At 38.9% G+C, this 24315-nt stretch overlaps 1 protein-coding gene across 1 annotated transcript in view; it reads right to left on the bottom strand.

Moving 5' to 3' along the window:
* The window catches only part of NFKB1 (nuclear factor kappa B subunit 1), a 52977-nt gene extending 30357 nt beyond the window's left edge, over positions 1 to 22620 (bottom strand). Inside the window, exons 1-5 of the mRNA XM_008635668.2 lie at positions 21570 to 22620; positions 16231 to 16280; positions 15031 to 15115; positions 7763 to 7803; positions 5309 to 5407 (exon numbers count right to left, since the gene is read on the bottom strand). Of these exons, the coding sequence (XP_008633890.1) occupies positions 5309 to 5407; positions 7763 to 7803; positions 15031 to 15115; positions 16231 to 16272 (267 nt within the window). The 5' untranslated portion in view covers positions 16273 to 16280; positions 21570 to 22620. The remainder of the gene's footprint in view (positions 1 to 5308; positions 5408 to 7762; positions 7804 to 15030; positions 15116 to 16230; positions 16281 to 21569) is intronic.
* Positions 22621 to 24315: the final 1695 nt, after the last annotated feature.

Here is a 24315-nt window from a genome sequence, read left to right as displayed (position 1 = left end):
ATTTTCACTATGAATAATATCAGCGTTCTGGTATCTCATCAGAAAAGTTCAAGACAATCCTTCATCAGCTGTAGAAACCACAGTGAAAATGGAGGCAGGAGTGCTGCACGTCAAGGACTTTCCAGCCTCTGAAAGCAGAACACAGAACTGCAGTGGTAACCAGATTGCAATCTCCCCCTGTTACTCAGCTCAGCATGATCTTTGCAGTCACTCTCTCTCAGTGGAAAAACAAAAGGGCTCTTAAAACGTAATACCTTATGTAGGTCATAAGACAAAAAAGGACTACTTTTGTCATCCAGTCTGATGTCCTATGCTGCAAAGGGGACAGAATGTCTCTGAACCATCTTCCACCTTTACTTCTTACAGACTTTCCTTTGATTTTGAGTCATTTGGGGTAACTTGGTGCCCAGGAAAATAGTCTGAGTGGTTAAATATACTCATGTACCATAAATTAAGTCTGAAATAACTTTTCAGTATCCTTGAATCATGCCACAATTTCAGAATAATTTAAAATTTATTCTGGCACTAAGGTATCCAAATAACTATCAGCTTTGGCATAGGAACTTAAGAAACACTATCAAAAGCCTGAAAAGGTAGAAGATATGTTACAGTGCTGAATAGGGATTATGGTTTTGACACAAAAACATAGACTCAGCATGAGGGGGAGATAGCATGTGGGTGCGGTACAGCTCAAAATCAGAGTTGTGATCCAAAGAATAGCTACAGAACTTCAAATTAAAGGTGAGGGGAAAAAAGAAAATAAGGAGTTCCTGGGCAGAGTATAGCTGTAATACTTGACTACATCCTATACTGAAGCAGCATTCAATTGATCTGATAAAGTTAAAAGGCTGCAGGCTTACATTTATTTGCTGTTTCTGTTTGAGAGATCTGTCTGAAAGATTAAAAGACTCTGTGAACTCGAAATTGAGTCAATTTCAAAACAAGAGTAGAAGGTTTTTTCAGTTATTTCACGTTCTCCTGCAATCCAGACCCCTGCCAATTTTTATACGTTCTGAAACTTCACAAAAACTTTATAAGAACATTTTCATACTTCAAAGATGTTTTTTCCAGTTACTCTTACAAGCAAGAAATGAAACCAACTGGTCAACAACAGGAGCAAATGATGGAAAAGACCACGTCAAACCTACAACACCAGCAGTTACAAAAACACCTATGTCTCTTTCCAATCCCTGTTACAGCAACTACAGCCCCAGCCCCACCTAACCTTCAGAGTGGGACTACTGCTGTCCTCGATACACACATACAAGAAGCGTTCCACAGATGAGGCATCACTCACTCTTTATAAACAGCCTGTTTTTACACAGCAGTATCACACTTTTTTTCACTTGCTAATTAAAGACAAAATATTTCAGATGTGGTACAAACCGTGTAGGCAACTGAATACTTACTTAACAGACTTAAGAAAAAGCACTGTAAAGTAATTTAAACCAATGGGAGCTGAAGATCTTCTGATCCTCTGACTGTGAGGTCACTCTAGTGACAAAAATACAGAGCTAGGTGCTCTGCTATACAAGCCCAACTAAAGCAATTCAGTGCCACCTATTCAGCCAAATCAACCATAGCAATAAAAAGCTCAAATCTCACCGAAGTTAGCTTTGGCTGAACTTGGTTCAGTACAGATTTTTAAGAGCAGTAAAGATTTAAAACAAAAAGTCTTCTTTTTCTTGTCTCATGTTTATTCTTTAATTCAGCTGTTAGGTGATTTTTTAATTTGTAATAATTAGGTGATTTAATATAGCAACCTATATCACCCTACAATTTAATTTCTGTGGGGAGGGGGGAAGCAAATAAATATACTCCTTCTGTCACCAAGGCTCATCAACAAAGTAACTTGACTAATTTTCCATAAATTCTCCTCCTGAACTCGAAGTAAATGTGCTGAAATCCCTGATTTCAATAGGAACTCTTATCTCCAGACTGAGGTATAATTTGGGATAGCCCCAGGACACGACTGGCTGGGCAGTTCTGTCAGTGTGCCTGGGCTCTGGGCTGCCTCACTGGTGTGCAGCTTCGATTCGTAAGCCAAAGTGCACCATGCCCAAACTCTTCTGCAGAGAGATGGTGCTCTTATCTCGGGCACACCTCTAAACTCCGGGCTGGAGCTCATTTACATCCAGCTCGCAGAAAACATGCAATTAGAGACTGCAGCCACCCACGTGGATTTGCCCCCAAGGAGAAGAAAATTCAGGACATTTCCTTCACTCCATTGTTTTCGGCAAATTCTTGTCACAGCTAAAACTGGATCAAGCACTTCAGTGTAAAACATGGATCTGCCCACACTAACAGCAGTAGGGCAAGATCAGGACACACACGGTAAACATGTAAGGCCAGTGGAAATTTTCTACGCAAGTTTTCTCACGTTTTTTCAAATATATAAAAACCAAGAAAATTATAAATAAAAAAATTTACATAGTTAAGTATGCTGATGACAATATTAGACTTCCCTGTTTTATCCTTTGTTTTTATACTGCTGATTGCTTTTTCCCCTGGACAAAAAGGTAATGATGAATAAGCGGCTCAGCAGCTTTGATTTCAACTGTTCCAGACAGCAAAATTTTCCAGCATTGTGTGTGGATGAAAATGAAATTTACATGAAGAATTTTAGGTTGCAATAATGAAACATATTGTAACATATGCATTATCTACAACTTCTCTGCTCTTCATAATGACATGCAAAGTTATATAGAATCCTCTGAATATGCAAGATGTTTTCTACATATTAGGATTACTGTTAGCAAAGACAGGGCTAAACAAAGGAACATAATGCCATAAATCATTAAGATAAATTAATCCCGTTTTTGATATTATAGAAAAAGATACACTGTTATCTAGACTCCATCTGTCAGGACTGTTCTGCTAAACAAGAGGTTTTACATCAATTCCACCTTGCTGGCCAGTGCAGATTTGCTTCAAGTGTAAAGACTGGCATTGCAGAACTGCTACACTAACTCCTGACCTACACCATCTACTAATATACTATACAGGAAGAGTTTAAACATGTAACTAAATACCAAAACATCTTGCTTAGAGACATAGCAAAGTCTTCAATGCTGCAGCCTTTACATGAGAGATAGGTCTTGATGTGTTCCAGCTTAGTTATGAGTTAGTGATGGTGCAGGGAGATTAAAAAAAGGGTGAAATTGAACAGTCCACATTATGCAAGAAGTCACATCACATAAATGCTTCTTTTGGCCTCCAATCCATAATCCTATGAAAACAGAGTAGGGAGACTGCAATGGTTTTTTGTGCACTGGAGATGTCTAGTTTCAGGACATCCCATGATAGCTACTGGTAAATTTTGAGAGAGCTGGCCAAGCACAAAGTAGATCCCAACGTGAGCTGCACTGACCACACCACAGCCAAGGGTTTAAATATCTGTCACAAAACCTCCTTTTTTACAGTACAGCCAAAGCTCATGCTACTGTCCTTTCATTGCACTGTGATTAACTAATGTAGGTTTTATAGTGAAAACACTGCCACAAGAGTAAAAAAAAAAACACCAAAAAAATCAAATCAAAACAAAAAAAACCCAACAAAAAATTGCAATTTTCAATTGTGCTCCCCTCAGTTATGACAAAGTGAGCACATTCTGACAAAACACAGAAGAGACTTACAGGAAAAGGTGTGAAACACTTCTGTCTTTACTGGCACCACTTGAATCAAGAACAGGCTCTAACAAGCAATGGCCTTGAGGAATTTACTTGTGTTCCCTTGCCAGCCTCTCCCAGCAGGTGTTGCCATGTGGGGATTTGTACTAGAAAAAAAAACCCAGATGCACAGAATAGGATGGGAGGGAGGGGAAGAGATGTATGTGTGTAAGTTCTACATGAAATTAAAAAGTGATGATCAATGAAATTAGAAGGTTTGATGGAAAGACGAAGAACATTCTGCTTTCTAGTTCACTCAAGAAATTCCATTTCCTCTATAACTCCTTATGCTACTGTGTGACCTATCACACCTTTATAAAGCATCACTTGTATTATTACCATTACAGATTGAATTGGAATCCAAAGATCTGGCTCAGCTGAAGTAAATGATTTTATACCTGAACATGCCAGTGAATTTCATTCATTGGTTCATCATTACTGTTAACATAGGAAAGAGAAAAGCAAGTGGATTATTTGCCTGGGCTAGTAATTTTTCCTAAGAGTTTTGCAAGGCTATATGAAATCAGCTTTCCCAGCTTCTTCTCAATTCACAAGACTAAAGCCTAGGCTACCTCAGCCCATGCTGATTATTTTCCATTATGTTATGTTTATACTGATTCATTAGGAGATGCAACTGCTCCAAACTCCAGCCTTTCCCAAGAACTGCAGATGAACTAGAGACGCACACTGAGGAGAACGACGAGGAGTGGCACACCAAGGCAGAAGTTTATTGCTTGCCACTCTTCCCTCCCCTTCTTTCTCCATAAAGGAGTAAGAGAACAGCAGAATTAGAATACCTTAAGAAATAACACCAGAATTAGCATACATTAACCCTGCTCCTCATGAGACTGTGTAGTGCAACAGTTCAAAGATTTAATGCAATAACAAGACCAAGGTTTGCATTTAAGTTAAAAAGAATACTGAAAAGACACTGTGTAGTTTTTCCAGACTTCCATAGAAAAAAAATTTTGCTGCAAGAACCATAGGCAAAGACAGTTCTCCAATCCCAGAATGATTAATCACTTTTCTAATCTTCATACTGTGCCTCCATAGAACATTCTTTTGATTAACATATTTGAATTTTTTTCCAGCGGGAGAAAAAAAACCCACAAAAAAAGTTCAGTGAACACCTGAGCATAACACTGTTCCTATTAAAATGAGAAGTTCTACGTTGACTTTAAAGGAATTAAGTTCTTAAAAATGGCATACCCTAGAGATATTGAGTAAGGAGTAACATGAACAGAAAAAAACTGAAAACCTGGTAAACAGCATTCTAGAATGAAGTGGAATAACTAAGCATACTCATACTTTGCAATAGAAACGGAGCAATTGAGCAGCTCAAGCCTTGCTCAAACTGCACCTTAAGAAGTGTTCCATTAGTCTGCACAATGATAGCGAGGTGGTAGGTGCAGGTAAGTTACTGCTCAACTGCTGGCAGATAAAAAAGGTGCCAAAACAAACCCACACACCTGAGGACAACTTTATTTTTAAAATCAATTACACTTCGAAAGTTGGGATTGAAATGTAGTCTGTCTTGAGCAACTTCATACAAATTGATGTTGCTACGCAATAAGGTCCTATACACACACATACGATGACACTTCCATCGACTTGACAAAATTAATGCTTTATGTCCTTACTTTGACCTGAGGGTATGACTTTTTGTTCTTTTCACTAGAAGCACCAGGAAGTCCACCATGCGAAGGCCCTTCACATACGTATCGGAAACGAAATCCCCTCTGTGGAATAAAGGAAAAAAAAACTTGAAAGCTGTTCAGAAACTAAACCAAAAGAGAAATAGCACACACAAACATGAACATGCACACACACAAACAAGACTCATCCAAATGGAAAAGTTACAATTGTTCATCCCTGAAATACTGAGTGCTGCTTAACAAAGCATCACTGAACTGTAGCCCTGGAGAACCTCTTCTATTCTCACTTTAATACACAGCAGCAACCTCATTTTTTTCTTTCAGTTAAGTGAAGATATTTGAAACAGAGATCTATTTATACTCTTAAAATAGGATAAAAATTCACATGTAGAGAATGCAAGAGCAGGAATTCTCTCCCAAGACTGCTGCTAGATGGACGAAATTGAAGCAAATACTAAGGAAGTCCAAAGCATCATAAAGGAAAGTACAGGAATGACACAGAAACACTTCTTCCGTCTGGGAAAAGCACTTGAAAGCTGAATCTCCAAGTGAAATCCCAAAACAGCCCAAAAGCTTCAAATGACTCTGGCTGGTTTTCATCTCTGCTACATAAATAGACATCTGCATATATCTGTAGGATACTGACAACCAGTCCAGAGCACAGCTCTCCATTGATTCCATTGATGAACGTCCCCTTCATTTTACATGGTAATCTATAAGGCTCGAAAGATGCAACTCTTAAGCAAAGGTATCTGCTAACTCTAACTCTACTGAACAGTACATTTCATGGAAGTCCCCAGTTTTGCTTTCAGATCTACTCTCCAGTCCTGCAATTTCTGGCAAAATCCTCATCTTATATAGGGCGCCCAGTGTCTGTCCAAATAGCACCAGTTAGTGCTGTAGCCTTTTTTAAGAATAATTCAGCTTCTTTCTAGTAGTAGACAACTCTGAATTTGAAGTCTGTATTAGCTGAAAGTGAACAATATGCCTTAAAATTACTCTGTAAGCAGTAGCTTCAATACCTATCTCACTAAAGCCTTTTCAGGTTAAAAACGTGTTTCCCAGGCAAATGTAAACTTTTATTATTCGGACACTGACCAATTGCCTTCCTACGGTGAACTGAGTGACCCACAGTACTGTGACTGAAGTGCCCAGCTATGATGAGCTTGAACTCAAGATGTCCAAAAGACAGAACAACCTCTGCAAAAGGCAAATCAACCTCTGCAGTCAGGACACATCACTCTGCTGATGGATCACACCGTTATAAAGCACTGCCTAGCTTGCCACACGGCGAATCCACGAGAGGAACCATTTGCTGAGAAGTCACACATGGAAACAATAGTTTCTCCTTATGGACTGTGCACTGCAGGCCCCACCATGCAGAGACACGGCCTGATTTGGGATGAGCTTAAAACAATGAGGAAGAGGCAGCATATTCTTCCAAGAGTTCACAGTACACTGCTGTTTGACTTAGGACCATGATGAAGAGTCCTGTTCCTGAAGGGATGCTCAAGCACAAAAATGTCTTTGGTGTGTGATTGAAACCAATGTTCTCCCCTGCCTCCTGCCAGGAAGACTGGATTGCAGTATGCTTCTGCAGAAGACCAACAGGAGGATGGGAAAGCTTTTAGCCACTGTCTTCCCCTGTTTACTGAACAGCTCCATAAGGTAGGATTTTATGCAATTCATTGGGACAGACAGGAAAGGCACCTCCATACCACAACAGCTTCAGGAGGAATCCTTGTAGCTGCTGGTGCCACCGCCAAAGGGGAACAATACCCAGGCACACTTCAAGACAACCTTTATGCAGCAATTACTTTGTACATCAGTTGCATGAAAACCAACCAGTGCATTGCAATGACTTCTCTGCTGTCAGAGGAGCATAGGTCAGTGTTTGCTACATAATGCAGAAAAAGTTACATTCAAGTACTTATCTTCATTATTCTTGGATTATTCAAAACAGACAACCGTAGCAAAAGGAATCTCAAAGGCCAACTGCATTTCTTTACAATAACAAAACACAAGTCACAAGTTCCTGTAACTTGGGAATTACATGTTTTTATTTTTAATCTGTGTTTCAAAAACTATGAAACAAATCCTAAAAATCTTCCATGTTTGATCTACTAATTTATATTTCCAAATACTGGGGTACTGTAACAGTCACTTCTAAGATGAAGAGTCTATACTTAGCAAGGCGTATTTTTAAAACCCTTGGGGTTTTTTGTATTATGAAACTTCCAGAAAGAGACAAAGATGAAAACAGAACAAACCAGGAAACAAAGTACAAAAGTAGGAGTTAAAACTGCTCATTTTCAAGTGCCACATTTGTTCTGAGAGCTCAGCCTTTTCTATACTCTTTTTTAAGTCATAAGTTTATTCAAAGCTGAAAGTAGTAATATAGCTACCTTAGACATTTTCAAAATGTAGTCTTGCTCTTACCTGTTTTGGCTGTTCTATGATTTGAAGATATGGTCCATCTGCTAGCATAAAAGAAAAAAAAGTATTAATAGAAATTTTATTTCTATTACTATAAATAATATATAAGTTGTAGGGGTAAGATTATGTCCTCAAATGACTTGATATAAAATTTTTGAAAGCATCTAAGTCTCTTCAGAACTTAAATTTCAATAAATTATTTAATCACTTGGCAGTCTGTCATTTCAGCTAATGACCAGTGGAATAAGAAGAGGAGGATTAAATCAAAAAGGTTAATTTTAGCTCAGAGAGCCTAAATGGGCAAATGTTAAAACTTGCAGTGGTGTGTAACAACGGGATCCTTCCCTTGCCACTGACAAGAAGTCTGGCTTCTTGAGCTAAGGTTAACATTTGTATTTAAACCCCTGGGGCTCTGGAGACTACACTCACCAGCTTTTGGTCCTGGGGCTTCCTACTGAATAGGTGCTTTTGAAAGTCAAGAGACAGCCAATGGGAAGCTCTGAGGCATGGGAATACAGGGGGAATTCAAGCTGTCTCAACATGCCCCAACAGTCAGAACTACTTAAAAAAAACCCTGGAATTGAGAAGACTAAACAATTTACATTGTTTTAATAATTTCAGATACACTTTTAAATATAGTGCTCTGCTGGGCCTCTAAAAAGACCAAACACACTCAATTTGACTACAAATACAGACTCTATATTGAGATCCATCTTGAGCATGGTGCCAATACCTAGGATTATGTTGTACTAAAATTCTATTTGTGTCATTTAAAGAAGGCTTCATTAAACAACTTTCAGTCTCATACAGTGGCTAACTTCATACTATAAACCTCATGCAAAATTCACCAGTTTATATAGCTTTTGAGTATGCCCTAAATCCAGTGAGAACTCAGTGCCACCAGAGTTAAGCATACATCACCTGATCAAAGCTGAGCTGCAACTCTGATCATTTAGATTATTTATATCAAGAAGGAAAGCTCTCTGGGTGGATGGCTGTGAAATACCTCTTAAAATGCAAGCCACTCCTGAGTCTCGAAACAGTTCCAAGAGCTATGATTTCTTCCCTGTCTCTTGCCAAGATGATTTGTATTTCAATGCTAAAAGATCAGTTGTTTTTAAGGTAGACCCCAAATGACAGCTTCACTGTGAATACCTATGTAGCATTTTTCCGGCCATACTCCTGTTGGAATTCGGTATCATAGCTTCTACTCTCTTGAAGGTATTAATGCTAAGGAATCAAGCATAGGTCTTAACTGAACAAGCTTCTCTCAACAGGGAAGTTTTAATAAATACACAATAGATGAAATTAGAATTCTGTTGCTGCAGTTAGCTGACTCAGCAACTGAACAAACTTCATGTCAAAGTTATATTGCAAATGTCAGTCACAACAATTTCCCATTTAAAGATAAATTATCTCCCAAGTCCATCAATTGTACTTTTCTTTAAAAAAGTGAACAGCGCTACTTGAACTCATGACCCTATACACATCATCCTGCATTACAAAGCAGGAAAACCAGTTTGGACTTCAGGACCTTGAAAAGATGTACAGTAATATTTAGCTTTGGCCTTGTGTTTCAGTTTTTGTCTGTAACAGTCAAGATGTGCTGAGCTGGGTTTAAGCAATACATCAGCATTTAAATTAAAGACCTCTCTTCACAGATCTCTAACGCTCCTCATGCTTTAGGCACCTGAAAATTTGTATTTTAACAATCCAGAAGCTGTGTATTTTCTACGCATTGGCAGAAATAATGCACCTAAAATACAACTGTGTGTAGTTCAGCTTTCAACCAAGCCTCCAGGGCATGATCTGCCAAGTAATTGTTCTTTGGCTCTTCTCCTCTTAGGAATTCATTTTCAAGGCATGCACATTGGGTTAGCACAAAATACTACTGCTTTCTCTCAAACATTAGCCAGAAAAGGAAGTGTTCTTATCCAATGGCTAAGTGGCTGCAGAAGTCCCCCAGGACACAGCAGACCCAAGTTCCAACTCTTCCTCAAGATAAGGAAACTCAAAGTCCTAAGAGAGGGATATACACTATCTTGGCACATTGGAAAACTAAAGGAAAATGCTTCATACCACTGAAATGCCCTGACCTTGCATGGCACTTGTGAAAACTCAGGAAAATCAAAAATTGAGGACTGGTTATTCTGACCTCTTGGGAAAAAAAAAGCTTATAAAAAGCATACAAATATGCTGATAAAAAAAATCAAAATATTTTATATACCAGCACTAGAAGTGCAAAAATCATGCAGTGTGAATGCACAAAGCCAAATTAGATGTCTGTTATCATCAACCCCATTATACAGATCATATAGCAATGTATTTAAAATGTTTTTTTGAGGTCTTATTTTAACCTTTGGGTTGTATGACTAAAGATTTTCCGTTTGGTTTTTTTTTTACCAGTGACTAAGTAATTCACTGGTATAGCATCTGAACCAGACCCAAGGATCATTACAGAGAAGGCATTCCAATGCAAAGCACTTGATTATATCTGAAATGCTACTTAAAAATAAACCAGCAGCGTTCAAGAAAACATCCAGGCATAAACGGCATATTATTTTGATTATACAAAGGATTTTATTTAGTGAAAGGTCTCATATAGCTATTTTCACTGAACTCTGAATACTTCCCAGAAGCACATTACACAGCCTAACACTGGCTATGTGTGGTTCCTTTTTTCTCTCATCCTTTCCCATGCGGAAAAGAAAACACATTTAGTGTTTTGCACACCGAAGTTTTTAATATTTTGTTTCTATTAGTAGGCGTGTCTGGTCTAAGCAGGCAAAGAGCAGGAACCTGAAGATGAACACCTTGTAAGAGGAACTTAGAACGACAAGATTTGTGATGATCCTTTGTTCCAGCCTGGAAGGTTGTTTGATTCAAGTTCCTGTTTAATGAGCAAACCCTTTTAAATGTTCAACAGCCACAAGAAGGAACACTACTTAATGCATAGCTCATGATCTACTTTTGCCCTCAGAGAGGCTGAAGGACACAGTCACGGAGCTGTCTCTACACATGGTTGCCAAGAGCCAAGTTTTGACAGGAGCGCTCCTCACGCTTTGCCTGGCACTGCTACAGCCGGGAGGCCAAGAACTGCAACTACAATGTGTGCTTCTCCAGCCTGGATGGGCTTTGGTGCAGACTGCCACATCCTGGCCATGCTTCAGGGCTTCTTTTTCTGCCTTCTCGCCTCGGTTGCCACAGACTGACTCGCATCCCACTCCAGTCTGAGTCACAGTCCCACTTCCCCACGTCTTCTTCAACTGCCAAGTTTCTTCATTTTCCTTCCTGCCTGAGTCAGAGGCCCTCCTGCCCCTTGACACTCTCACCACTTACATTCTTTCTTCCTCTCGACAGGCCTCACCCTACACACACACACTTCCGAAGGAGCACCCATCTTAGGCTCCCTCTTGATTCCACCTTCCCACCACAGCAAGGGTGTGGGAAAAAAGGGTTTCTGAGGTAGGTGGGATATCCCTGCAAGCCTGGCAACTCTGTTGGACTAGTGGGGCCCTGTATCTTAACAGCTTTTCTAGTACCTAAACGCATTCAATTTAACCTGCAATGACCTGTGGACAAGACTCTTCCCTCACGTCCTCTCTGCTGGTGGGTCTCCCAGAAGGCATCTCACCCTTGTAACTGCTCTTTTGCTCTGTGGACATGGATGGAAATGCTTGTAGCCTCCAGGTTATGATTGTTAAATCCCACATCAACTCTCTTGTGTCCATCCTGGCAGTGGCACCTTGCTGCTAAAAGCTCAGACTGCAGATCTAGAGCCTTATCCTTCCTGAAGGCCTGTTGTAGCATTTGCATGCCCTCCCCCTCAGGGATTCCCCTGCACAGGAATACTCTCTTGAATACCAGCTCTTCAGTGTTCAAAGCACAATGTTTAAAGCAAGTAGCATATGGGACATTGCTTAACTTGTCCCCTCAGTTCACTCTTCCAAACACAAGCACAGAAGATCTAGAAAGAACACCAGAAATGGTATGAAAGTCTGCCCAAGCTCCTGAGGATAGGGCCACTGCTATGGAACAGGGAAAATGAACACTCATCTCTTTTTTCGTGGTGGTCTGGCTTCCTTGAACCTCTAACATTATCTCTCTCTGAAAAAACATGAAATAAATTTTTTTAAGTGCCTTCTTTTTCTCTCTATGACCTTCTCATTTTTTCATAGCAAGTGTCACAGAGGGCTGTACGGAGGAGGTTAAAGAAATAGCAGAAAATTAATTTCAGCAGCCTGCAGGCAGTATTGCTCAACTCCTGATGGCTCTGCTTCAACTTCAAAGTTTTAAAAACACACCACCTTAATGCCAACAGCTAGTTAGACCAGAGCCTCTTGAAGCCAAAACAACTACACAGTTCCCAAACCCACCTCTAACTGCCACATGTTATGTGGTTGTAGATGGCCTTGTATCATCATGAGGGAGTAAGAAACACCCAAAATTACAAGCTGCTTAGCTCAGAGCTCTGCCCATTTCCTCTCTAATGTAAGGCATCACTTTGTCTCTTCACTACACAGTGGACATCCCACTGATGTGCACCTGCTTTTACTCTGCCTAAATACATCCCCATCCACTGCCTCCATCCCCAATGCCACTGAGGATCAGTGCCTAACCTACCTAATCACAGGCAGGATACTTCCCAGCAGGCCAAAGAAGAGGCTGACTTCGTGAGGTACTGCCTTTGCTGCTGGTAAAAACGACATAACCGCTACAGCTTTAGAGCCAAAATAACAAAACAGCCTAATTTTTTTTTTTAAATGGACATACCAGAGAGAAAAAGAAGCACACAAAGACACTTGAGCACTGACAATGTTGAGAAAATCTGTGTCCCAACATCTCAAAGGTTTTCTACTATTACTGTAAATATTAACGTAACAGCAGAACATCTATCACCAGAAAGTCCCCAAATTCCCCAGCTATTTGTTGATTCAGCCAGGCTGGCACGACATGGCAATCCAGGGTTATACATTAAACCTGTCTGCCGATGGAATAGGTCTGACATTGTGCATATACGGATGCACAGACTGAAAGATACATGCACCACAGCCAAATCATGAGGAACAATTAATGTCTTTGGTTCTTTCTGCCTTAATCATCCAACCGTCCTAGAGAAAAATCCTTTTTAGAACCTTTATTTGACTCTCTCCATATCTCAGCTGGAAGTACTTTCGGAAAATCCCACATGACTTTTTAAACTGAACTTACTGAATAGAAAGAAATCATTAGTCCCTGTTCGAAAATCAGTAAAATAGAATGTAAAAATTATTATATTATCTTGTAACTGAAGAGCTAGTCCATAGTAACAACCCAGCATGATTTCAAGCATGCGAGTAAGCAAGCATTACTGGGATAATGTTCAAGAAAAAAAATGACTGTGGCATCAACAGGTGCTGTTGAAATTATCAACCTCTCCAAAATCTTATGATTAACTTTTTGTTTGAGATAACGTCAAATCCAGAATCCTTTACTGAATCCCATTTTGTGCACAAGGAACTTGCCACCTATGTTGCAGTAGTAGACAAGAGCAGTGGCAGTTATAAAAGAAGGCCTTTTTTGAAGCAATTTTGCAAATTAAGGGCAGAGCTAGACTTAGCCCAGTAAGAGTTTTCTGTGGCTGAAGAATTCAGTGAATCCCTGACTCCCTGACATGGTTTTGAAAACAGCTGCTTCTACTTTAGACAGGACATAGTTATCTGAAAATTAGTTTTATATATCTGAATAATTAGTATGGAATGAGTCTGGCATGAAGAATACAGAGTAAGCTCAAAAGGTAAATGTAAAAAGAGCTCATTACAGGGCAATTTCAATAACCTTATTTGTTCAACGGAAACTAGGTGAAAAAACCCCTTGGTATACAATGCACAAGCCCTTTAATCCAACACAGATGAATCTTACTGAATAATTTTATCTGCCTTAATAAAAATACACTGTAAACAAATGATTGCAACATTAATTTGCTGGATGTTTTTCTGTATTTGTCAAGAGCTTTGCTCATGAGAACATTTTATCTTGAAACAAAATTATCTGCACCATGTCTTTCTTGATCCTTTCTTGATACTACTCTTTCAAGAAAACAAGAATGGTTTAAACAAGGGAACACCAAAACAGTAAGCATGCTTTAATTTTTACTTTAAAAGCAGCATTTATTGTTACTTTAGGGTGGAATTTTACCTATGAAGGAAAACGTTAGACGCTTATTTCATTTTACTCTTTACACCCTCACAGCTGTTCAGCATATCAAATGTTGCAGTCAGAAGTGGCTTGCACTTTCAACTAAAGAAAGTAATTTGCCATAAGATACCAGCTACACCCTGATACAACAGAGTCAAACAAGAGAAAGCTGTCATGGTAAAAGACGTGAATAGCTGTATCAGAGATATATATTGAGAAAAACCTCCTAAGTAAAATTTTATTTCCTTCTTCCTTTTCTATCAGCTATTCTAATAGACTAAGCAGGAGAAAAGAGTTTTCCAAATTCATGCAAGAAGTAATATTTATAAAGAATTTTAATAAGCAAAATCAGACCAAGGTTGATGGAGCAGCTAATACTGACTGAGCTATAAGAGACTTGTATTTGTTCTTACAGTTCTGGAAGCATACTGTAAGAACTGCTTATCAGACCTTTGCAGAATACTTTTTGCTTATTTTCAGTGGTTTGTTACAAAATTTGTCTGAGCTTTCAAACTTGTGTTATTATTCAGGAAATTGTCGGGTGCTTCTAATACCACACTGCCACTTCACAGGAAACAGAGAAGTCACCGAGAAGGAAAAACAGATTCGAATGGTACAGGAAGTTAATATTCTCTACATTTTATTAGTGAAAAACAAGCACCTTAAGAACTACTACAACAAATGCAACAGCATTCCAAAGGACAAGAAGCACATGTTGCAGTCTGCAAACCGGCAACAGAAACAAGTAACTTGCTAAAGGTGCAAATTTAGAAAAAAGCCTCAACAAAGTAATTTATAACACAGGTCACTCAAAAGCCTTTTGCTCACTGTCCTGGTTTCACCTGGGAAACTGCTGCAACTTTCGGTTTCTGTACAAGCCACAAGAAAATCAGATTTGCCTCACTGCTGAAAGCTTCATGAGGGGAAGAAAGAGATGCAAAAAGATGTAATAAAAAAATCTAGTTGACAACTTTGCAATCTATTATTATGACACACAAATTGGTAAACAAAAAAAGGCTCTGAAAATAACTTCTCAAAAGAAAACAAACAGGAAGAACCAGCAAGACAATAGCACCATCAGAGAGGGTTCCTACCTGTTCGTAGTGGTAAGTCTGAAGTGATGTAATTTGTACTATTAAAAAATGCATTCATTCCCATGAACTGATCCACTGCAAACATCTATATTGAAAGAAAACATACTCCTCATTATTACATGTATACATAGTTGCATAAAACATCTATCAGCAAAGAACTTCAAAGTTCTCTGCAAATACTGAGACTGCAAACACCTTGCTAAATTACAGAAACATTTCATACCTCTTTTATTTTTGCTGGCAACAGCACTGCAGAGCTGACAGCACAGACCCAAGTTTCACCAGAATCATGAGACCGCATCGACCTCAGCATAGTTTCTAAACACCCATTTTGCTTATGTGCACTAACAACTATAAATTCTAAGAGCTTATACAGTAAATTCTGAAAATCTGACCCTAGATGTCCTGCCCAAGGCCTTGCTAAGAACCTGTGAGTTTTCATTTCCACTTCCGTGATTAAACCTCACCAGACTACATTCTTTATGTAAATATATTTACAAGCTCTAATGCAAAAAATCAGTACATTTAAGTTAAAGTTTAATTTTTTTTTATTTTTAAACACTTATCTTACTGTAATTGCTGTCAGGTATAAATCTATCTTCTTCCCAAAAGGAGCAAGCATAAAGGAGAAAACAGTTGCTTTTTGAAAATTAGGATGAGTAGAAATGACCTGTTCTTCACTTAAAACTTTTCACCCAAGCACAATTCTCACATTTCAAATAATTTATGAAATGATACAAGAAAATCAGGAAGAGCTCCTGAAGAGCTAGGCCTACGGATCTGTGCGAGTGAAGGAATATTTTAGTCATCACTGTAAATGCAAACATCCCAAAAAATTACACAAAAGGGCCTTTTAGGGCATAAGGGACTTTATTTTCAGGAAGAGTCCAATGTCCACCACAGAAGAAATTTCAGAGCAAGTGTCACAGGCATGCAGGGCATAAAAATAAGTAATTTTTTTCAACTGCTTAATTCAGCAGGCCTAGCTTTCCTTCTCATTTCAGCCATTAACCAGTGGCAAGGCACTTTACAGGTCACATAAAAACCACCTTAGGGGAAAAAAGCTCTAATTTCTGCCAACGCAGAATGCTTTTCTATGTCCATGCTAAACCTAGGAAATAACAAGACAATATGAGAGAAAGCCTAAACAGAGAGCTAGGAGAGGATACAGGGATACTGAAAATACAGAAATTCACTTACTTGGGGATCAGATACTCCCATAATATAGGAATCTTCTGCCATTTTAAGTCCTGAAACACAAAAACATGATTAGAACTCCCCTTTTTTTTTTTCTTTTTTACAGTGTAGAGCAATAGAGAAGCCTGGAAAATGCTCAGAGTTAAAAGCCCAATTTCTGACACATTTTACTCATAACATTAATGATTTCCAAAATACTTCTAAAATTCCTCTGTATTTGGAAGGGGCAGTGTAAGGACAGAATAGGATTTTCCATTGCCTATTGCCAAGAAATTAAAAATTATAGTCAAACTCTAGAAGTCAAAACTTCTTAAAATCAGGAATTGTTTCCATCTTTGCTCTGACTATTCTGCCATTAGACTTTAAGCAAAATCATTACCACAGAAATAGCAGAAACTCTTTTTATTTTTATACAATAAAAAGAACATGATGAGCATTCATGAATGAACCCGAACAGTTTTCTTGTGAAGTATTACTAAATGCAAATAAAGATGCCCAAGAACAAACAGACAGTATTTTAAAAATTTTTAAATAAAACCAGGAATCAATTATTGACTAATTTTGAACACCTTTATTTCCAGGGGTGCACAAGTGCTTAGCATGCACAACAGCTCTGCACTGACGACAGCTATGGATGCACAGCATACCAGAACTCTTTCTCACAGGTCTACATGTAAATGCTGGACACTGGAAAAGTTTAGCTTGGCGTAGTTTTACTGGGACCAGTAGTGGGCCAGTAGAAGAACCTGTGAATTTTCTTAGGCATTTATTAGGTCTATTAGAAAATACTAGTATTAGTGTTATTTCCTTTCATGGAGATGTTACCAAAAGAACTGCAATTTCACCTATGCTGATCTCTCTAAATAAGGCTCTCCAAGGGAATATCTGAAACTAACAGTAACACTATTTCAAGAGACTCATGTCTGCATGCAACAGACACTAAATAAGGTTAATAACTAAGAGAAGACAGAAAAAGGTCTCTGGCCCTCATATTCCATCACAGTGAACAGAAGCCAGCAAAGAGAACTTTGCTAGAAAACCTACCACACTATCAAAGAGAGGTGCAAGAGATCAGTAAATCATTAAAGAAAAACTGAGTCACCATGGACCTTCTACAGGAACTAAAAAGGCAAATATCAAAAGGAAAATTGGAATACTTGGGTACTTCATTTTGATGGAGGCCCAACTCTACTTGTTAACAAGCTCCAAAGACAACACATAGTCACCCATCCCCCACAAAGTAGAAAATTAAAAAAAAAAAAAAAAAGGAGAAGTAGGAGACAATATACAGATGACTTCAATGAAAAAGAGGTTCATGTGGATACAACTGTTTTTTAACCTAGAAAAAGAAGTACGCACCTGACTGTAAATCCATTTTAGAAATATTTACTGGGCAATATTTACTTGTAGTATTTGGGCAAATATCAAATAACTGGTCATAAGATTTCAGCCAAAAGTTAATAACAGATATAACAAGCAGCCAATGTCACCCATGCTGTACTTCATCACCTAACACAACAGGATTTTAGCAAGATAAAGAAAACACCAGTCAATCACATTAACTCATAGGCACATTCTGGAAAGCATTATTTTCATCAACCATTTGCCATTGTTATTATTCATCTTTATGGCAGAAGTCAACAAACAAGGCATGATAAAACCTTCAGGATACAACAAAAAGTACTAAGATGTTTTTATTCTGTTCCATAGAAAGAATATAAATAACATTATCACCAACTGACAAGTTACTTGAATCACTGAAATAACTTGAAACATTTTCTGTCAAACACTTCTTAGTGAAAGGTGTAGATATTACAGAAAACAATCTGAAGACCTCAACAGCCAACTTTTTTTTATGGAGTGTCAGAACCCTCTTGTTCCACCCTGATTAGGTAACTGTGAGTGCAAATGCCAGGTTTCTTCTCCATAAATAGAATAAAAACTGGTCCTAAAAGTCTTGTTTTGTGATGTCTCATATTTAAACACTTACTATTTCATGAGTCACATATGTAAAATTGTGTTCCAAAATCCTGAAGTTTCCAGATGACATGGTAAACTTGCTTGTTCAGAAAAATAACATATTCGGAGGAGCTAACATGAATGGCATCTGCCCACTTGCCTGTTTGCTAAACATATACTTTGCCAAACTTTCAAAGCATCTCACAGCTTTTTCTGTGAGCCCCACAGGATAAATGTAATAGTAGGTTCTATTTTCTTTGTCCTATTTTAGTTCCTCAGCCCGCACCCCTCTCCCTCCTGCAGCACTCTGGGGGAGAAAGGCAGTGTTCTCACACTTGCCATGCTTCCTGGTCACGTCTACATGTCCACAATACAAGACTTTCTAACAAAATGGAAAAAATAGCGCAGAGGCATTACTTCTGAAAATTTTTCTTTTGAAGTATTTTGATGTAAATATTAGACCCCATACAGAAAAAAAAACCCCTACGTCCATCTGAATCAGTCCTTCAATTTCACCTTTTGAAAACAGTAATTTCTGGCTTTTTGGCTGCTGCAGTGAACAGTGACATGACAGCAAAACAGCAGCCTTTAAAGATGTTCCCCCTGCAGCACTACATTCAGCTCTGGGCTCCTCAGCACAAAGAGCACATGGACCTGTTGCAGTGAGTCCAGAGGAGGCCATGAAGATGCTCAGAGGGCTGGAGCACCTCTCCTCTGCAGACAGGCTGGGAGAGCTGGGGCTGTTCAGCCTGGAGAAGAGAAGGCTCTACAGCACCTTCCAGTACCTGAAGGGGGCCTCCAGGAAAGCTGGAAAGGGACTTTTTACAAGGATGTGTAGGGATAGGATGAGGGGGAATGGCTTTAAACTGACAGAGGGTGGGTTTAAATCAGATATAAGGAAGAAATCCTTCACTGTGAGGGTGGTGAGGCACTGGAACGGGTTGCCCAGAGAAGCTGTGGCTGCCCCATCCCTGGAAGGTTGGATGGGGGCTTTGAGCAACATACGGTAGTGGAAGGTTTCTCCACCCAGAGTACGTGGGGGAGTAGGGACTAGATGATGTGTGAGGTCCCTTCCAACCCAAACTACTCCATTATTCTATGAACATTACACTTGGAAGCAGCAAGGTAACTACCCACATACCACCCAGTCGGCTGTAGGTGGGTACTAATGAATGTCTAACCCGGTATGAAACACAATCTCTCTCACACCAAAAGCACAGATGCCTCTTACTTGAGATCTTTTTGTGTTCAAGTCAGCTGCAGTGCTTGGGGGAGAGGTTAAAGACATTCTCTCTGGCCTGAATGCTAAACCAGTTTATTATAAACAGATTATAATTTAGATGTGCAAACATACACCTTTGTGTATGTAAACTCACACTTGATTGCCTTATCAGGGCCTAGACAAAGATTAACCAAGCTGTTTAAAATAACCCTTCTAAGTGACTAAAAACACTCTCAGTTTCACTATGTTTTGTCCTCTCCAAAGCCAAACAGATAATAAAAATGTTCTGGGAGCCCTACCTTCAAATTACAATTTGTCTCCTTAGGATTTATTCAGTTAACAAATCCCTGCACTTCCTCCTACATGAAAATTGGTGCAAATCCGCAGTCAGTAACATGATTAAAACCCTAGAAAGACACAGATAAAATAGACCCTAGCATTAACTGTGTGACCTTCAATTGGCCTCTTCCCAAACTGCTCCAGTTTCTAAGCACCTTTCCCATATGCATCAGGTGGTAAGATTAGCATCTACCTCGAGTAGCTTTGCTCATTCTCTCATTGCATGAGCTGTATTACGGGTCACCGATTGCCACCACTCTCATTTGAAGATGACTGGATTAAAACTGTTTCATGGAAGTTCATGTTATTATAGATGCCTGCTTCCTGCATAAGATCCAATTCCCACAAATTGTACACCAAACTAAAATCTACAATAAAAACATACCCCCAACACCTGCACACCACAATCAACCACACTAGTCTCCACCCTGGAGAGCATCTGAAGTCTTTCAGATAATGGGGCACAGGAAACTAGACATTTCAATTCACAGTATTTATAAGTGAGAAAATGCAAAGGTCACTGAAGAAACTTCATTTAGCTCCTAGTGCAACAGGAAAACAAAATCCAGCTAAACTTGCCCAAAACCACACAACTGTACCTTCTGAGGGTAAGCGTGTATGCCTGTGCATACGCATACACGTTCCTTTCTCCTTACAGCAGGACAATTGCCATTGTCAAAAAAGTTTAAAAAGGGAGAAAAAGAGAAAACACCTAGGAAGACATGTATACACCTATGGGAGAGGACTGTTGCACCAAACAACCAATGGCAGGTATTCTGCACCACTGCTCCTCCTTAATAACCAAATGACACGAGGCACAAGTAGCCACAGCTGGAAGAATGTGACTTATTATATTCTGAATATTTGTTCTAAAGCGTCAAAAGGAGCAGCCATTTAAAATGGAAACAGCATATTAACATAAGAATGCTGTAATCCACGAACAAGAATTCTCATTTCTCTTTATCTCAATAATGTGATTTCAGACCTCTTCCCAGTTGTTCTTCAACATCCACTGTGTCTGTTTACCTTTTAAAAAGCAAGATAAATTTCCATACCCAACTGTTTTCAGGCCCCCCTGATTTGTCAAGGGTACAGATCCTTCCTTTTACTTCTCTTCAACTTTCCAGCCTGAATTTTGAGCATGAGGTAAACCCTTGCTTTCTATGACACCAGTATCCAATCCAACCCCTACAAACTTGGAATGGGACTTCTTCCTACTACCTTTCTACAGACAATCATGATCTTTATTACTCAGTTCATTCCACTTGAGAACTGAAATTCGCCTGATGGACGTTCTTCCATGAGGAAATTTAGTTAAGCCATCTCTTACTTTATGAGATGTTTTACATCAACCCGTTCTCACCTTTCAAGGCTGGGATACTGAAAGCAAGCCTCACAATAGGAAACTCAACTACTACACTTCAACTGACTTGATACACTGAAAGAACAATTCTTCCTGAAAGTTTTCTAGCAGAGTGCTTTTTCTCTTTAACTTGGCTTTCACTGGAATTCACTTGTTAAAAATAAACTTCTTTAACAGGACACTGAATGAAAGTAATTAAATTCAGTGTGGTTATGCTCTTAGCCTGTTTATTTTGCTTAGTAAAAACAGAGAGGAATAAGGATGAAAATGAAGCAAAAGATGTATCTGTTTCATACATTGTAAGTACATTTTTACTACATCAGGGCTATAAAGCCTGGCAGATGATCTCATTACAGAGAACTATGTTTTTAGGAACAGCACCAAATTCTCAGAATTCCTGTAGCAGCTATGAAGTACTGAGTAACTGCTGTATTGTGCAGACAGGGCAACGTGTTTTACCTGCTGTTTCTTCCTTAAGTGGCAACTATCCATCCTTGAGCCTCAGTCTTCCACCCTTTGCAAAACATGATCTGTATCTGGATAGGGACAATTGTTTCAGAGATCAGCATTTCCCAGACAGAGATGCTGGGAAAAGGTATTGTGCAATAGCCACTTTGGGTTGCTGGGTCAGGGCTGGAAGCAGGACGAGAACTGCTGAGATGATTTTGGCTGGAGGCCAGAGCACGATCTGCTCTGATAGAGCAGAGATACCGATCCAAGCTGTTCAGTCTCAAGCCTTCACCACTGCAGTTCCTTCAAAGTCAGGATGCTGCCCACCCCGTTCAACGCACAGCATTTTCACCTTCCTTCTTGCCACCTCTCGAATTCAACCAGCACTTCATTTCCCTTGGAACCCAGTTATTCTTCCCAGAATAGCTTGTCCTGCAAGTACAGCTCCAGAGCACAAAACTTTTAATTCAAAGTAAGAGAAGATAAACAGCTAAAGCATTCTGTAATACACAAAGTAAACAGAACTCAAATATTAAGGCAACGTCATGCATACTTTCACCCACAATATTGGCATAGATGTCTTCAGGACAAACAGGAAACAAAAGCATGTTAAAAAACACAAGAAGCGATTGTTAACTCACTCATATTGACATGAAGCCCCACCAACTATGTTATTTTGAAGGGATTTTAACTCAGTAATGAAGCAGATTTGAAATCTGCCTTTAAATGTTGAGATGTTTACTACTATTTCTTCTCTCAGCTATGACTTCAATACCTGGGGGTGTACGGAGCTGTTTTAAGGAAACAACACTGAATTTCTGCAAAAGCTGCATAAGGAAGTTGTATTTTTCACATTCCTTCAGGTACTTCAAAGATGTGTAATCTCACAATAAAGATTTGAGTGCAATTTCTCAGTATACAAGTGCAAAAGTTTGTGCAGAGAGGCATTTTGATCAAAGATTCTAATTTCCTCTGCCATTTTTGTCATCCACACGCTGTTGCAGCTGCAATAACACTACATAACCCTAAATGACACTGTTTGTTTTTCTAATATAACAACCCAAATTGCCTCCTCTTGTGACTAATTAAGCCTGCTTATTATTTCCGGTTGGGTGGGACCTGGCAATTGTGTCAGTGTATTTTTAAAATTTTAAAATTGCTGAAGTTAAAATTTTCAAGTATTTTCAGTCATGAGCAGATAGCATTACTTGACTACAGTATAAAAACTACAGAATATTTAGGAAATTAAATCAATCCCAAGTACTTGAGATTTCACAAGTGTGGTGCTCTAAATCAGAATGGTTGGGTGCATAATATTTTTATGAAATCTAGAATCAAATTTATTATAGCAGGTAACTACTAAATCTGAAAAGAAGAAAATCAAAGCGTAAGAAAATTTCCTTGGCAAAGAGTAACTGGACTACCTAAAAGATGTTCTATTAACTATGTTTGCAAACAGAATTTTTGTTTTATTCCTTTCCCAAGTATCAAAGTAGTGAACTAATATGTCAAGAGGAAATGCTAAAATGCCATAAACATACAAACTGTTTTTCCACAATATTGTTGGAATAAAGTTAGAATGTTTTTGTTAAAACACATTCAAAGCAACTTAAATCAAAGGAATAAATGGTATTCAAATATATGGCAACCATATTCTGGTACATGTATAATGCTAAGTAGATGTAAAAATACTGAGGTTCAACACAGCAAAACAGTTCCAGTAACTACATTGAATTTTAGCCATGTGGAGTGCTAATGTTACTAGAACTAACCCTAATATGATGTTAAAATGCTGTTACTTTTTCCTCCAGATTAAGATGAATCACTGAATGTTCTTTACAAATAGCTGTAGTTCATATAAAAGTTGTCCATCAAAGTAAAATTTTAGCAAGCCACACACACCCATTTCATAAGCCTAAAGTGTAATGAATCATTAATACTAAACTGCAAAGCTTTTCCTTTTATTTTGGGGGTAGAGAGGGCACGGGAAGAACAGTGTTTCTGAGAAGCCAACATGTAACCCCAGGATTGCAGAAGTTCAGTTCACACAAGGTTTGCTGTATCACCAGGTACAGTCACACAGGCTCTGGGCTCCTACTGAAGACACAGTCCCTCACCTGATGAACACCAGTGGCAAAAGTGGGCTCAGAAAATAGCAAGGGCTGTTACCACTGCAATCACAAAGGTGAACTAAGGAATTCTCAGCGTCCTTTTGGTTCTGAACAGCCACTGAAATTGTAACATGATAGAAGCAATCACTTAAATAGCACCAGTAAGAGGAGCCAAACAGGTAGAGCTGAGTCCAGCACCATCGCAGTTATACCCAGTTTTCAAATCTACAGATGCCAAGTGGCTAACTAAAGCTTAATTTTTTGCTTTTTCCAAAGAAATCGTAAAACCCCTGCAGTCTCAATGTTCTACAGTAACCTATGACACAACAAAACTCACTTGGACTAAACTAGTAAGACCAAAAAACCCACCGGCTTCCTTTGTTTATACTTCATTTGTGTGTTAAAATCTGTCCGCCTTTAAGCAGATGGAAGTATGATCTTTAGAAGAAACAAAAAAATAAAGCCAAACCCAAACCACACAACTCAGACCTACTTTGCTCTTGACCTGCTGACAGTTTGCTTGAAGGACACAATGAAATACAGGGGTATTTCAGGTCAGTATTTTAAATGAAGGAAAAAAAGATTGTGTATCTATCTGTCACTGCTTTTCAAAAGAACATAGAAGTTGAAAGGGGGAAATAATG

This window comes from Corvus brachyrhynchos, unplaced genomic scaffold (assembly GCF_000691975.1).
Source record: "Corvus brachyrhynchos isolate BGI_N302 unplaced genomic scaffold, ASM69197v1 scaffold175, whole genome shotgun sequence".
In the NCBI taxonomy this organism is placed as follows: Eukaryota; Metazoa; Chordata; class Aves; order Passeriformes; family Corvidae; genus Corvus; species Corvus brachyrhynchos.
Note: the sequence above shows the minus strand (reverse complement) of the source record. Positions and strands in the feature narration are given on the sequence as shown.